The 13770-nt window shown below is 34.8% G+C and overlaps 1 protein-coding gene across 3 annotated transcripts; it reads left to right on the top strand.

Moving 5' to 3' along the window:
* The first annotated feature begins 9561 nt into the window (after positions 1-9561).
* LOC143547127 (uncharacterized) lies at positions 9562-12163 on the top strand. 3 transcript variants are annotated; one of them, XM_077038623.1, is made up of 3 exons: positions 9562-9607; positions 9941-10961; positions 11888-12163. In XM_077038623.1, the coding sequence occupies exon 2, from the start codon at positions 9975-9977 to the stop codon at positions 10908-10910; it is 936 nt and encodes a 311-aa protein (XP_076894738.1). In that variant the 5' UTR covers positions 9562-9607; positions 9941-9974; the 3' UTR covers positions 10911-10961; positions 11888-12163. The 3 variants fall into 3 exon arrangements, with proteins under 3 accessions (XP_076894738.1, XP_076894740.1, XP_076894739.1); XM_077038625.1 differs by having other exon boundaries at positions 11863-12163; XM_077038624.1 differs by lacking the exon at positions 11888-12163 and adding an exon at positions 11641-11849.
* The last annotated feature ends 1607 nt before the right edge of the window (positions 12164-13770 follow it).

Genomic DNA, 13770 nt, shown 5'->3' with positions numbered 1-13770 from the left:
GGACTTAAGAGAAGGTTAAAATAAAGGAAAACCATAAAAATGCTAGTAGAAGTAAGCTAATACAAGGCCGTTAGATTAGATCAGATGAGTATTGATACGTGTAACTTGTACAGTCAGCCGAGCTCAGTTAAAGAAGGGATTAACAACTATCGGAGAACGAAGCAGGATTCAGGTGAGTTTCTAGCCCCATGTCCTTGTTATGTTTTCGGGGCTGTGTGCATACTCGATGTGAAGTGTGAATACACTTACCTTAAGTGGTAAGTGTATGCTATAGAAGTCATACGAGGTAGTTATTATATAATGCTTGTCGGTGCGTGAAAGATCTTCGGATATTGCACGTATCGCCAAGGATAGTGATTTCCAAGAGGTTGTTAGTGTGTATGAATGCTATGATGTGACTTGTTTATTATGTAAATGATGTAATGATATGAAGTGTGTTGTAGACAAGTAGAGGTAGAGTGTGTTAGAAGTGGAAAGAGTCTAGTAAGAGTGTTAATGGCATGACGGTAGTACGTGGTAGGGTAAGCCTATACGTGACTTCGTTATTAAAGTGGCAAAGTGGCATAACTTATACGTTATTAAAGTGAAAAAGTGGCATAACATCATTCGTTATTAAAGTGGTTAAGTGGTAGGGATAAATAAGAGGTTAAATGGTAAGGTGAGCAAGTCAGATAGTGGACTACGTATCTACGGATACATATATAATGCATGTAGTGGTTGTATGATAAGTTGCTTGATTAACTAGAACTCACTCAGAGTAGCTGACTTTTAGTATGCACGCAGGTGAGCTGATTATAGAGTTAGCATGAGGACGGCACATGGCATGGATTGACGGCTGGCATCTGACTTTTAGTATGCACGCAGGTGAGCTGATTATAGCGTAGCTGACATTTGCCACCCCCCGATATTCGGCCTCAGCACTCGATCGAGAGACTATGGGCTGTCGTTTAGAGGACCACGGAACCAAGTTGTTTCCCAAATATAGACAGTAGCCCGATGTAGATCGTCTTGAATCCGGACAACCCCCCCAATCCGCGTCCGAATACGCGGTCATGGACGTGGAGGCAGAAGGTGTCAGTCGTAACCCATAATCAAGTGTACCGCAAATGTAAGCATGATCATTTGCATGAAAGCAAGATGAGGTTTATGTGGAGCATGCATAAATAAAACACACCTGTTAAACCGTGTAGGTGATGTCGGGACGGGTGAAAGTAAGGTACTGTAGTGCTCCTACCAAGCTACGGTATAGAGTCCCGCCTTCAAGTAACGGCCCGTTGTCGGCACCAAGTTGTTCAGGAGCGTAGTAGAAGAGGCCGTTATTACTATGTCGTCGACATATAATAGTAGATATGCCATATCATTTCTGTGACGGTAAACGAGCAAATAGTTGTCACACACACTTCCTTTAAACTCTTTACTAATAATAAACTGAGAGAATCTGTCGAACCAAGCTCGTGGTGCCTGTTTTAAACCGTATAGGGACCGACGAAGTTTACACACAAGGTGCGGTGCCTGTTGGTCAATAAAACCAGCGGGTTGGTGCACATATACTGTCTTGGTAAGATTCCCATGTAAAAATGCATTTTTTTTACATCCAATTGGTGAATCGGCCAGGACCGAGATAGCCCAATGGAAAGGACGGTGCGCATCGTGTCCGGTTTAACTACTGGACTAAATGTTTCGTCACAATCAATACTTAACGTTTGTGATTTTCCATTGACGACTAACCGTGCTTTATACCATTCCAAGGATCCGTCAGAATTAAATTTATGTCGGAACAACCACATGCAACGTATCACGGGATGGTTATCCGGGTAAGGTACCAAGTCCCATGTACCAGTTTCTTTTAACGCTTTAAACTCGTCGATCATGGCCAATTTCGAATTCGGATCGGCTAGGGATTTTTGGTATGTGGTAGGGATAGGAGAGATTTGATTATTTGAATTTGTGTTGTATAAGTTGTATTTTGGATTTGGTTTAGAAATACCCGAGTATGCTCGAGTTTGCATGGAATGAGAGCTGTTAATTGGAGTTTGCATGGGTTGAGAATTGATTTGGTTAGGTGGGGCTGGTGGTTGGTCAGATTCTAGAAGGGGTGGGGTTGGAAGTTGGGTAGTTGAGGTTTGATTATTGGTGTGAGAAGGTATGGGAGTGGCGGCATTAGATTGAGCCTGATGAGAAGATTATGAGTGGGTCGTTGATATGGGAGTGGGCTGGTGTGTAGGTGGATGTGTGGTATGAGATGTGTTTGATGTGGGAAAGGCTATAGGGTGTGTGAATGGTTCATCATCGAGGAATGAGTAATTATGATCATCGATCGGTTCATTGAAAGGAAAGGAAAATTCGTCGAAGACGACGTGACGAGATACGTGAACACGGTCGGTGAGTGGGTTGAGACACCGGCATCCGCGGTAGTCCGATGGATAATCAAGAAAGATGCATCGGGTGGATCGGGGGTAGAGTTTATGAGGCATGGTTGCAGAGAGGTTAGGGTAACATGCACACCCAAATACACGTCGATGGTCGTATGTGGGGTGGTGGTTGTAGAGAGCATAGGTGGGGGTAAAATAATTAAGTCTTTTAGTAGGAAGTATGTTATGTAGGTAAACAGCGGTGTGAAGGGCTTCAACCCAAAAGGAGGGTGGTAGGTGGGCATGCATTAGAAGAGGAAGAACGATGTCATTAATGTGCAGAATCATGCGTTCGGCGCGACCATGTTGCGGGCTAGTTTGGGGACACGAGAAACGAAAAACGAGTCCATTGGCGGATGCAAAATTATGAAAATCTTGGTAATCGGATTCTCCACCCAAATCACACTGAAACGTTTTAATATTACGTTGAAATTGGGTTTGGACAAATTTATAAAATTTAGTGAAATTTATAAATGCTTCGGATTTGAATTTGAGGGGATACACCCATACAAAATTAGTAAAGTTATCAATAATAACCATGTAATATTTATAGCCAGATTTACTAAGGACCGGGGAGGTCCATAAATCACAATGAACAATATCAAAAGAAGCAACTGTAACTGAACGAGATTCATTAAAAGGTAAACCTTTGCTGTTCGAAATTTGACAAGAATCACAAATGTTGGAAATATCTTTATTACACGAAATAAAAGAACGACTAGAAAGCCAATTTAAGATAGGGTGTCACGGGTGTCCAAGACGGTTGTGCCAGTTGTTGGTGGTAGTTGTGATTAAGCAGTTTGGAGAAGCGCTAGTGGGTGCGATGAATGGGTAGAGGTCCCCCGTGCTGTCATGGCGTGAAAGAATCCGTCCATTGGTAAAGTCCTTCAAAGAAAAACCATATGGGTCAAATTCTATAGACACAAGATTTTCACGGCTAAATTTATGAACAATTAAATCTTTAATAACATGGGGCGCAAGAAGAATATTATTTAGGTGTACAGTTTTATTTGGAAGTTGAATGTCGAGTTACCCGATCCGGAAATTGGTAGTGATTGTCCATTACCGACGAGTATAGTACCGTTAAAAGTAATGGTAGATGGAGATTGAAGTTTACCTGGATTAGTGGTCAAGTGAGGTGTCGCGCCGGTGTCGATGTACCATGGTGTATTGGATTGATTGAGTTGCATGGACTGAAGTGCGGATCCAAGTTCGGTGGGGCATAATGGGTTTGGACCGGGACCTGAACCGTTAAATGCCATGTGGGCCTGTTGCATTTGGGCTTGAAAGCCTGGAGGTGTGGCAGTTTTGTTATTCCATGGGGAGGCCCAATTAGGTTGGGTTGGGCGTAGGCATGGTGGAGGCCCGGTCCATCCATGTTGAGAGGGTCCAGTCCACCCGTTCCAATTTTGAGGACCACCCCAACCTGGTTGTGCATAACCAGGTGTTTGATTCTGAGAGCCGCCCCACCCCTGTTGTTGGTATCTTCCACCTCGACCATAATAACCACGGCCATCACCACGGCTCTGATACCATAAAAGTGTATATTTCTTTATGACATAAACATATACAATGAGGCCATAATATGGGCACAAGACTAACAACCTAACCCATAAATATGGGAATACAAATATACTAAACAAATATAAAGATATGGAAAATATATGCCATAATACTTGCTAATACTTATTAGGAGGAAAGAAAAAAATCGTAAAATATTATTTCAAAAAAAAGTTAAAAATAATTTTTTTAGTAGTTCTCTATTTAGAATGAGTTTTCTCTAGATCTCCCCTATATATATATATATATATGGGGTGAGTTAACGTACAATAATGGCTTATCATACATTAGGTACGCGACATTCCAGAGAGTTTGATTAAAAAACGCGCGGTGGCAATTTCGTAAATAACCCAACAGTAGTTCGCGATCAAAATTCGTCGATTACAAATCAACTCTGATCCAAATTCGGAACTTGTCGCTCAATCTAATCCAATTTCTAAACTCTAATCACAACTTACAGTATGAAATCTCATAATTCAAAACCCAAAATTGAAAAGAACGTCACTGAACATTAAAAATCTTCAAATTGATCAAAAATTGATGATTTAATCAATCGAATTGATGTGTAAGAGGCTTTAGAATCATCAATCGATTATGAAAATACAGATTAACACACCTAATTGAGCTCTGATTATAGTTCATGTTTAAACGTTCTGCTCAAAGTTTAAACGTTCTAACCAAAATAAACACCAAAATGATGATTTAATCAATCGAATTGATGTGTAGAAGCATTTAGATTCATCAATCAATTATGGAATTGCAGAATAACGCACTCAATCGAGCTCTGATTAGGGTTCAAAATATTATGTTTAAACGTTCTGAAACACAACTGAATACCTTTAAACGTTCTAACCAAAAAAGAACATCTTTAAACGTTCTAATACATTCAATGAAGCACTGGGTGTTCAAAAAAAAATTTAGGTTGTTTAATAAAAAGAACATCTTTAAACGTTCTAATACATTCAACGAAGCACTGAACATTCTAAGAAGTTCAGGTTGTTTAATAAAAAGTTTAGAAGTTCTAAGAAGTTCTGGGTGTTCAAAAAAGTTTAGAAGTTCTGATAAAAAGTTTAGAACTTCTAAAACTAACAAAAAAAAAGAAATTAAACACATGTAAACATGAAATTAAACACTGAAATCACTTCATATAATCTCATAATCATCAAACAAACATCAATCGACTGTTAATTTGATCATTGATTCGACCATATGAACAAAATATGGAACGTCTGCAACTGGGTTTCTTCAAAAACTCAAAATTGATTAATTGAAACTTCAAATTGATGATTAATTGGACCAATTTCAAAGTTTAATTGATCAATTAGTTCAACAATTTCAATTTCAATTTCAATTGGGCAATTTAATCAACTGACATGTGTCGGAAGAAGATGGTGGTCGCGAAGGTGGATGGTGGACGGAATCGTTGAACGGCGATGGTGAAGGTGGACGGAATCGACGGGAGAAGAGGTTGAAGGAGGTCGGCTTGCGTAATTGTGATTTTAGGTTAGGATGGTTATTGAAGATGGACGCTCCAGACACTCGCGTACCTATTGTACAATAAACAATTTTCGTATTCCATCCTTTACCTATATATATATATATATATATATATATATATATATATATATATATATATATATATATGATTGATTTCTTTTAAGAACCGTTTTCAGTTTTAAGAACTCGAAATAACTCAACGTAACAAATTTTTTTACACATGTGTAATACGTAAGTGTAAGTAATGTACAAAAATACAGTATTTTTTACACACCGAATCGACTTATTACACATGTGTAACTAATATTAAAACTTGTGTAATCAACAAAAATACTTATTCTCTCTCCTGGTTAATTTTTTAATCAGATTTATTCTCAGCCACATATTTCATACTCATTTAATTAAATATGTGGTCCATATTAAGTTCTTAAAGTTCTTACAACTTATCAACAGCAAGGTTCTCAAAATATCATTCTCATATCTATACTATATAATAAACAAAACTTTCTAAGTGCCATATGTCATTACCATGGTGATCCTTACAAATTTTTCCCTCCTCTCACTCTTATTAAATGCATTTCTCATTGTTATTAATAATTTTTATTTCATTATTTTCTTTTTAATATTTCATTTTCTTTTTTTAATAATTATTCCCTATTTTAAAATTTTAATACCAACATAAATATATTATTTTGTTTTATATAAATATATTGTATTTGTTATTACTATTAGGTTTTTATAAATAACTAATTTTCACGTTAATTTTGAATAATGATTCTAAAAATTAAGGTTTTAAATATTTTATATTAGTTAATTAATGTAGAGGTTTTATAAAGAATGGTATTATTGGATGAAGACACAAAACTAATTTAAATTTTAATAAACTTTAACTTATTAAATATATACGATATTTACTATATTACAAATGTTTTTTCTTTCAAACCCTTAAAAGACAAATTTACCATTAAGTATTGATGTATTCTCAGTGTTTATGCTAATTTAAACGAGCGGGTTTTTATAATTGGTTAAAGTATCAAGCATGCTTCAAGTTAAAACAATCTATGATTAGAATGAGTTTCGGTCAACGGGCTCATTTAAAAAAAAGAGCCATTTACAACTTCTTTTTTTAATTGACTATTTAATCAACCCATCATTTATGTTAAGTTTATCATTTTACAAATCTACTAAAATATATGAACATAAACTGCATGTTTTGGTTTTTCAGAAGGATAAATCAACTTTTTACCTTAGAAATAAACATGTTAGACATTAACACACTGTTAATCAGATGATAAATTGACTTTCTATATCCTTCTATTATTAAAGATTTCAAATATAAAGATTTCTTTAGAGTTATACTTGCACAAGAAATGAGATCGTTCAAGAAATTAGCAAATCTTTATTATCCATGGTTCCGGGAAATGAAAAATATTCCATTATTCAGATGGTATCTATCATACGTAAAATGATGCATTACAAGAAACTATTAGTTTCTTGATATTTTAAATGGCCTCAAAATCTAAGGTTGTCAAGTCATATGTTAGTCCTGAAAGACGATGTTGAAGTGATGATGCTTAAATGGTCTTAGCAATGAAACTAAAATGCATGTGAAAAAACAATATGATAACCGTGTTATAGAAGCGAAAATCATATCCGGAAGTAATACTTGGACTCACACTTTTATTCTTAAAAAGAAATTTTCAACACCTTTAGATAAAATGATAATTTTAAAGAACGAAATATTCACTTTATTTTTATTTTGCAATTAAGATTAATAAAATCTAAGTTCAGTCACTATAGATGGTTGGTTTGTTTTTTAAACAAATTTTTTTAACTCATGGCCAGTTATGCGTTGCATTATCTAGAGTTAAAAGCACAAACAATGTGAAAATACTAAGTTTTGATATAGGCAGGGCCGGTTCCGAGAAGGCGAAAATTATTTTGGGCCAAAGGCGAAATTTTTTTGGGGTCATAACTGAAATGAACATTTTATTGAGTTTAAACAATTTAACTTTAATGGGTTTACTTAATTATGATTTGAGTTTTTTTAAAACTTTTGTATTAAAATAAACTTAAAAATGTCTCAAACAAGACTAGAACCCAAAACCTCTTGGTTAGATGTCATACCTCTTTACCACTAGACCAAGCTAGTGGGTATGTAATGGTGTTGAAACTTTGATTATACATATTTTTTTTCCATAAAAACATATATAATTAAAAACAAAATAAAAATTCGGGCCTAGCGGGGTGTCGTGCCTATGTCCGTCGACTTCCCTGCCTCCCCTCATGGCCGGCTCTGAATAAAGGAAGTAAAATTACAAATAAAACTATAATTATTGTGTACAAAGAAATATTTAGAGATTAATAAATTTTCTAACCACCATTTATTTTCATATCATGTAATGCGTAATTTATTTTACCATATAATATCTCTTTATATATGTTGAAACATATTTTTTGTATTTGGCATTATGTTATTATTTAAATAAATTTATTAATTTCAACCCGTGTGCTACACGGGTAACTAACCTACTATATATATATATATATATATATATATATATAGGGGAGGGTTATTTTGATAACCATGGTGAGTTTTAAGAACTTTAAGAACTCAGTTTTGAACCACACATTTAATTAAATAATATGAAATATGTGGCTGAGATTAAATTTTATTAAAAAATGAAGCAGGAGAGAGAATAAATATTTTTGATAATTACACAAGTTAAACGTTAGTTACACATGTGTAAAAAGTCGATTCGATATGTAAAAAATACCGTAATTTTTTGTACATCAGTTACACTTATGTATTACACATGTGTAAAAAAAATTCGAAAAAAAAATTGTTACGTTGAGTTCTTTCGAGTTCTTAAAACTCAAAGTAGTTCTCAAAAGAAATCAATCATATATATATATATATATATATATATATATATATATATATATATATATATATATATATAGGGGTGGGTTATAATAAAAAGAAATAGTTTTGTTGGAAGATCTAGTGGTTGAGATTGTTAGTTTTTAGAATACCAAATAGTTTCCTAGGATCTAGGATTTAGGCTAAATAATTTCCTAACTCTAAATTTTATTTTATTTCTACTCTTCCTACAAAACTATGTCTTTTTATTGTAACCCTTTTCTATATATATATATATACACACACACTATATATAAAGCTTGAGTGAGAGACCTCTTAATTTTTAAGAGGTACTAAACTTGTTGCTTTTAGTACAAACTATAATGCACAAGATTAAGAGATTTTAGAGACAATTTTGTATTTTGACAATTTTGTCTTTTAGCATAACTAAAATTGTGTTACGGTTTATTTTTAATTTATTAAAAAATAATTACAAGTTTTGTCCATTAACTTTAATCACATTTTGTTAATTTATATAATAGTTACATATATACCCCTTATTTTAAACCACCTACCCCGACGACGTTTAAACGTTTATAACTTTTTCACACGTTAATATTTTTTTTAAAAAACATTATACCATAAAAACGAGTATTTTATTCTCTTTAATTTGAGTATGGTATTGCTATAGTTTTTTCATTTTAAAAACTTAACGTGTTACGTGATTACCATTAAAGACCGACAAACGAATCGGGCGGTTTTGGTCGTTCGAGTCATGGGTCTAAAAGGTTAAGGTTGGAATGAGTCGATACAAAAAGGTTAATTTGGTTTGGGTCGGGACGGGTTTGGGTTGAAAGGGGTCAAGTCATAACGAATTTCGGCTAGAACATTGTCAAGTGGAACGGGTTGCGAGTCAAGACGAGTTCAATGTAGCGTTACGTGCGCACCAACACCTGGATGAGCGTGCACAATCGTTGTGTGACGTGCTTACCAACACCGGTTAAGATACCAATGCCGCAATATGAGCATACTATAGTCGTGTTACACGCGTACTATTGTTAAGTCACGCACATACAAAAACAGTAACACCGGTTACGCATCCGATGTCATGTTTGAGTGCAACCTCGCCGCATCACGCGGGCACGCAAGTAGTATATATATATATATATATATATATATATATATATATATATATATATATATATGACCAAATTTCATTGTCTATGAATACAACTAGTGGCAGACCATTTTCTCAAAACCCTAATTCTAACATCAGGTACGTAACTCCTTCATCCCCTGTTCATTTCATCTCTAATTCGCGATTCAATTTCAATCAATTGCTCCATTGATTCGTTCAATCCAGCTCACGATTATCTGTTTTTGTTAATCGGTTCGATAAATTGCAATTGGATTAGAATTAGGGTTAGGATTAGGATTTGGATTTGGCTTGAGATTAGGATCATGTTATTTCTGTTAGGTTTATGTGAAATTGAATCTGAATTATGTGAATCTGTGTATTGTTGGTGCATGAATTGTTAGGTTTTGATAGAAATGAGATTTAGTTGCTTGTTATGTTCTTGATTTCTATTCAACTATTGATTATATGCAGTTATTATTATACGCAAAATTTGATGTATTAAATAATGGAAGGAAACGTATTCGGTGTTAATCATTTGGATTCGGATGTACTTTTGCCTCCACGAAAGCGGTTACTTGCGTGTTTGAAAAAGCAAAACAGTGATATGAATGTAAGTCAGAATCCGAATCTGATTTTGAGTTCGCCTTCGGAATGCAACTCGTTGGATTTAATAGATACACGCATTGGTTACTTACTGAAACCTCATTTGAGTAACAATAATCCTTCGCAAGAGGAGATAGTGGAAGCTTCTAGAACGGCAGCAGAAGTTGCGGCTAAAGTGGCGATGGTGGCACGGGCTGCAGCTCAAGAGAAGGCGGTTATTGCCGCCAGAGCCATGGCCGCTGCAAAGAAAGCGTTAGAGTTAGTAGGAAATGGCGATGATGGTGTTGAAATGCGGTCTTTTGCCGAACAGCTTAAGAAGAACAAAGCGAAAAAGCAAGTTGATGTGCAAATGTTGTATGATAATGATAATAATAAACCAGGGTTCGAGATTAATAATATTAATACTAATAACCATAAGACAAATGATGAGGAATTAGCGCGTAAATTACATCAAACGATAAACAGCTCACCTAGAATTTCAAAATCTGGTGCATCCGATGTAAAGAAGCATAAACATAAAAAGCTTAAAACTTTAGAAGATGGTAGAGTTAGCAATGCTAAGGAAGTAGAAAACGTAACAAAGTCAAACGTGGGAAACGGGTCAAAGGTGAAAGCGGGTGATGATGATGTCACTATTAGTAGGAAAAGAGGAAGAATGAAACAGAAGAAGTTGCCATTAAGTATTTGTCATGATAAGGATCAAGCAAATCCTAAAGAAGATGTTTCTAAAAGCCCGTCATCTCTGGGGCCCGCTGCGAGTGAGAGGGGGCCGTTGTGGAAGTTCCAGGCGTTTAAGGCGCATGCGTGCGTAAAGCGGAATAAAGTTATGCAGTTGTGATTATCATATGTTTTCTATAGCATGATCAATTTGGACAGCAGAATGGATCAGGTAAATTCTCTTCTCTTGCTCAATCTTTTCTAATACTTTTTAATAATCTATCGTCTTCTTTTATAGTTTTCAGTCACATTGTTATGATTCATACTTTAGCAATTACATATATAACATCCTATTTACCGCACTTTTTGGAAATTTGGACCACAGACGATATGCATGAGATTATATTTGACGGTAAATTATAGCTATATCTATATAAGAGTAAAATGCGTTGATGGCGTGAGATGAGTGAATAGTGTCGTTATAATATATATATATTTATATATATGTGTGTGTGTGATAAACAAAACCAAACTACAAAAAATGTGCTGGCGCTCCACACTATCACCCGTGTCCAAGTCCAGTCTCCCCCCCCCCCCACCCCCAAGCCTGGTTCTAGGAATTTTTAGTGAGTTCCGTTTGTTTTGTATTATTTTATTAATTTTATTCCCATTTTGTTGTTTTCTTTTTCCTGTTTTTAAATTTTAATTTATTAACTAATTGATTTTTAAAATGCTAACTTTAGTATTTTAGTTAATTATATTATTCTTGAAATGTTAAAAGAAGATAAGTATAATTTTAGGTTTCTTATAATACATTTAAACACAAATAATTATTATTTTATAAAAACAAAACCCCGAATTTTTTAATTTACAAATATATCGTGGGCTGATATTTTGCTACTATATTACAGTGTGAATTTGCGAGGATCGCTTTTGTAATGTTTCAAAATATTGGTTTGTAGCTGTGTTTTTCTAGCCACATATATAAAATGAATAGTAAGTGCATTCTTGTGAATAAAAGAGATCATCATTATGAGATGCAGCTAGAAGTCTCGAAATTTAAGTTAAAAGTAGGTTAATTTGTTATTTTTACTGTATTTTGATAGACATTTTTCGTGTGTGTGTGATAACAGTGATTATTTGATGCTGGGCGTGCAGGGTCAATGTGAAATTGTAGAGAATCGTTGTTGTGAGATCATTGGTGGATGGTCGATCGTTTAGTACAAAAGCTTCAAACTGTTGGTAATCCTTTTTCTCAATAATATTTGTGGTGGTTGGTTGTGAACATGGGTTTGTAAAGACTGATAGAAAATTTTCAGACTAGAAATCGTTAGCTATTATGCTTTGGTCAACTTCCAGATTTATTGTAATGATGGTGTAATTTGGTCATTAATGATTTTTTCAGTGTCTTATTGCTAGCAGAAATCCAAGGGGAATTTTTCACGATTGATTAGATTCTACTTAAATTTTTTTGAAAATTAATGAGTTTAGAATACTTTATTACTTCTCGAGAATAGAATTTTTTGTAATTCAATCTAGACCTGATATCTCAAATGGTTTAAGTCTAAGTCAATCTATGCACAGTTCTTTAAATTCACATTTGCATGTTGTTAGAATGCTTAGGTAAGTGAATTCTAGGTAGAGGTATACTGTTTTTAAAAGCTGAAATTTTGAATTATAAGAAAATGCTCTTTCGGATTGGTGTATGTCGTATAACTCGTCGGAAAATTTAATAGACAGTACCATGCCTCGATCATTTACAGAGACAGAGCGCCACTATCGCTTACACTGTCAAGCGATGGTGCAACACCCCGTAACCGCAGCGGAAACGTAAACGGGATGCAACAGACACATCTGATATCAACAGCATTGCTTATAAAGAAAATACCACTACATTAATTTATATCATATTACATTGTTGCGAGTTTCGTTACTGTCTAGGTGTTACACACATGTTTTACCGATAAGACATTAATATATTCATTACAAAATATAGATCAGCAAGCTTCCAACAAGTAGCACAGATCATTAAGCACATATCAATCATTCCAACTTGGGCATACCTAGAAAACATGTAAAGAAAACGGGTCAACTACGAATATTTGGTGAGTTTCACTGATTTAAATAAACTCTGACAGATCATTTTAATAATCATTTATTAGCAATGTAATTATGCTGGGAACTATGTTTCCCCAGAACATTTTCATTAATCTTCTGGGAACTATGTTACCCCAGAACAATAATAACCTCTGGGAACTATGTTTCCCCAGAACAATAATAACCTCCGGGAACTATGTTACCCCAGAACAATAATAACCTCTGGGAACTATGTTTCCCCAGAACAATAATAACCTTTGGGAACTATGTTACCCCAGAACAATAATAACCCCTGGGAACTATGTTACCCCAGAACAATCCCACACGATAAACAATTTATATATTCTGTGCATCAAACCATATATATATAAATATACAAGTGTTTCCATACGATCGGTATGTACTTAAATACTTTAATAAAGACATGCTTTCCGCCCCGGGAAAATATTTAAAACGGTTCATTAAAAGGGGCTCGTGAAAACTCACCTTTCTGTGAGTCGGGACGTGATACAATGAACTGCTATAAGCCTGGATCTGTAATATGATATCTAGTCGTTACTATATAATTCCCATAAATTAAATCCGTGTCAATCGGTACATCTGGAGACATTGTTAACCCAGTACTGTACTCGATCCGGGGACAATGTTAACCCCGTGACACTTCTAAGGAATCAGATTGTGACATTACTTAGAGTCTGACGGTCAAAATTATCATTTTTATGTTTTCCTTGATTTGCGTGCCTAGCACGGTTATCCGTTTTTAGTTTCAAAAATGAGTTTGTTCACACCTGACCCAAAAATGGTGTTTGACTGTTATTTTAGTTAAAGTGATGAAATAAGAGCTCGGTTTGGACACCCCGTTTGGCCGCGGGGCCCGTTTCCGTCATTTAGGTGCCGGAAACAGTAAAATCGGGTAAAATTACCCAAATCATCCGAATTATTTT

The sequence above is a fragment of the Bidens hawaiensis genome, unplaced genomic scaffold (genome assembly GCF_021521415.1).
Source record: "Bidens hawaiensis isolate Kalapana, Puna unplaced genomic scaffold, B.hawaiensis_p1.1 tig00014638_1, whole genome shotgun sequence".
Lineage (NCBI taxonomy): Eukaryota > Viridiplantae > Streptophyta > Magnoliopsida > Asterales > Asteraceae > Bidens > Bidens hawaiensis.
This window is presented reverse-complemented; position numbering and strand designations above follow the sequence as displayed.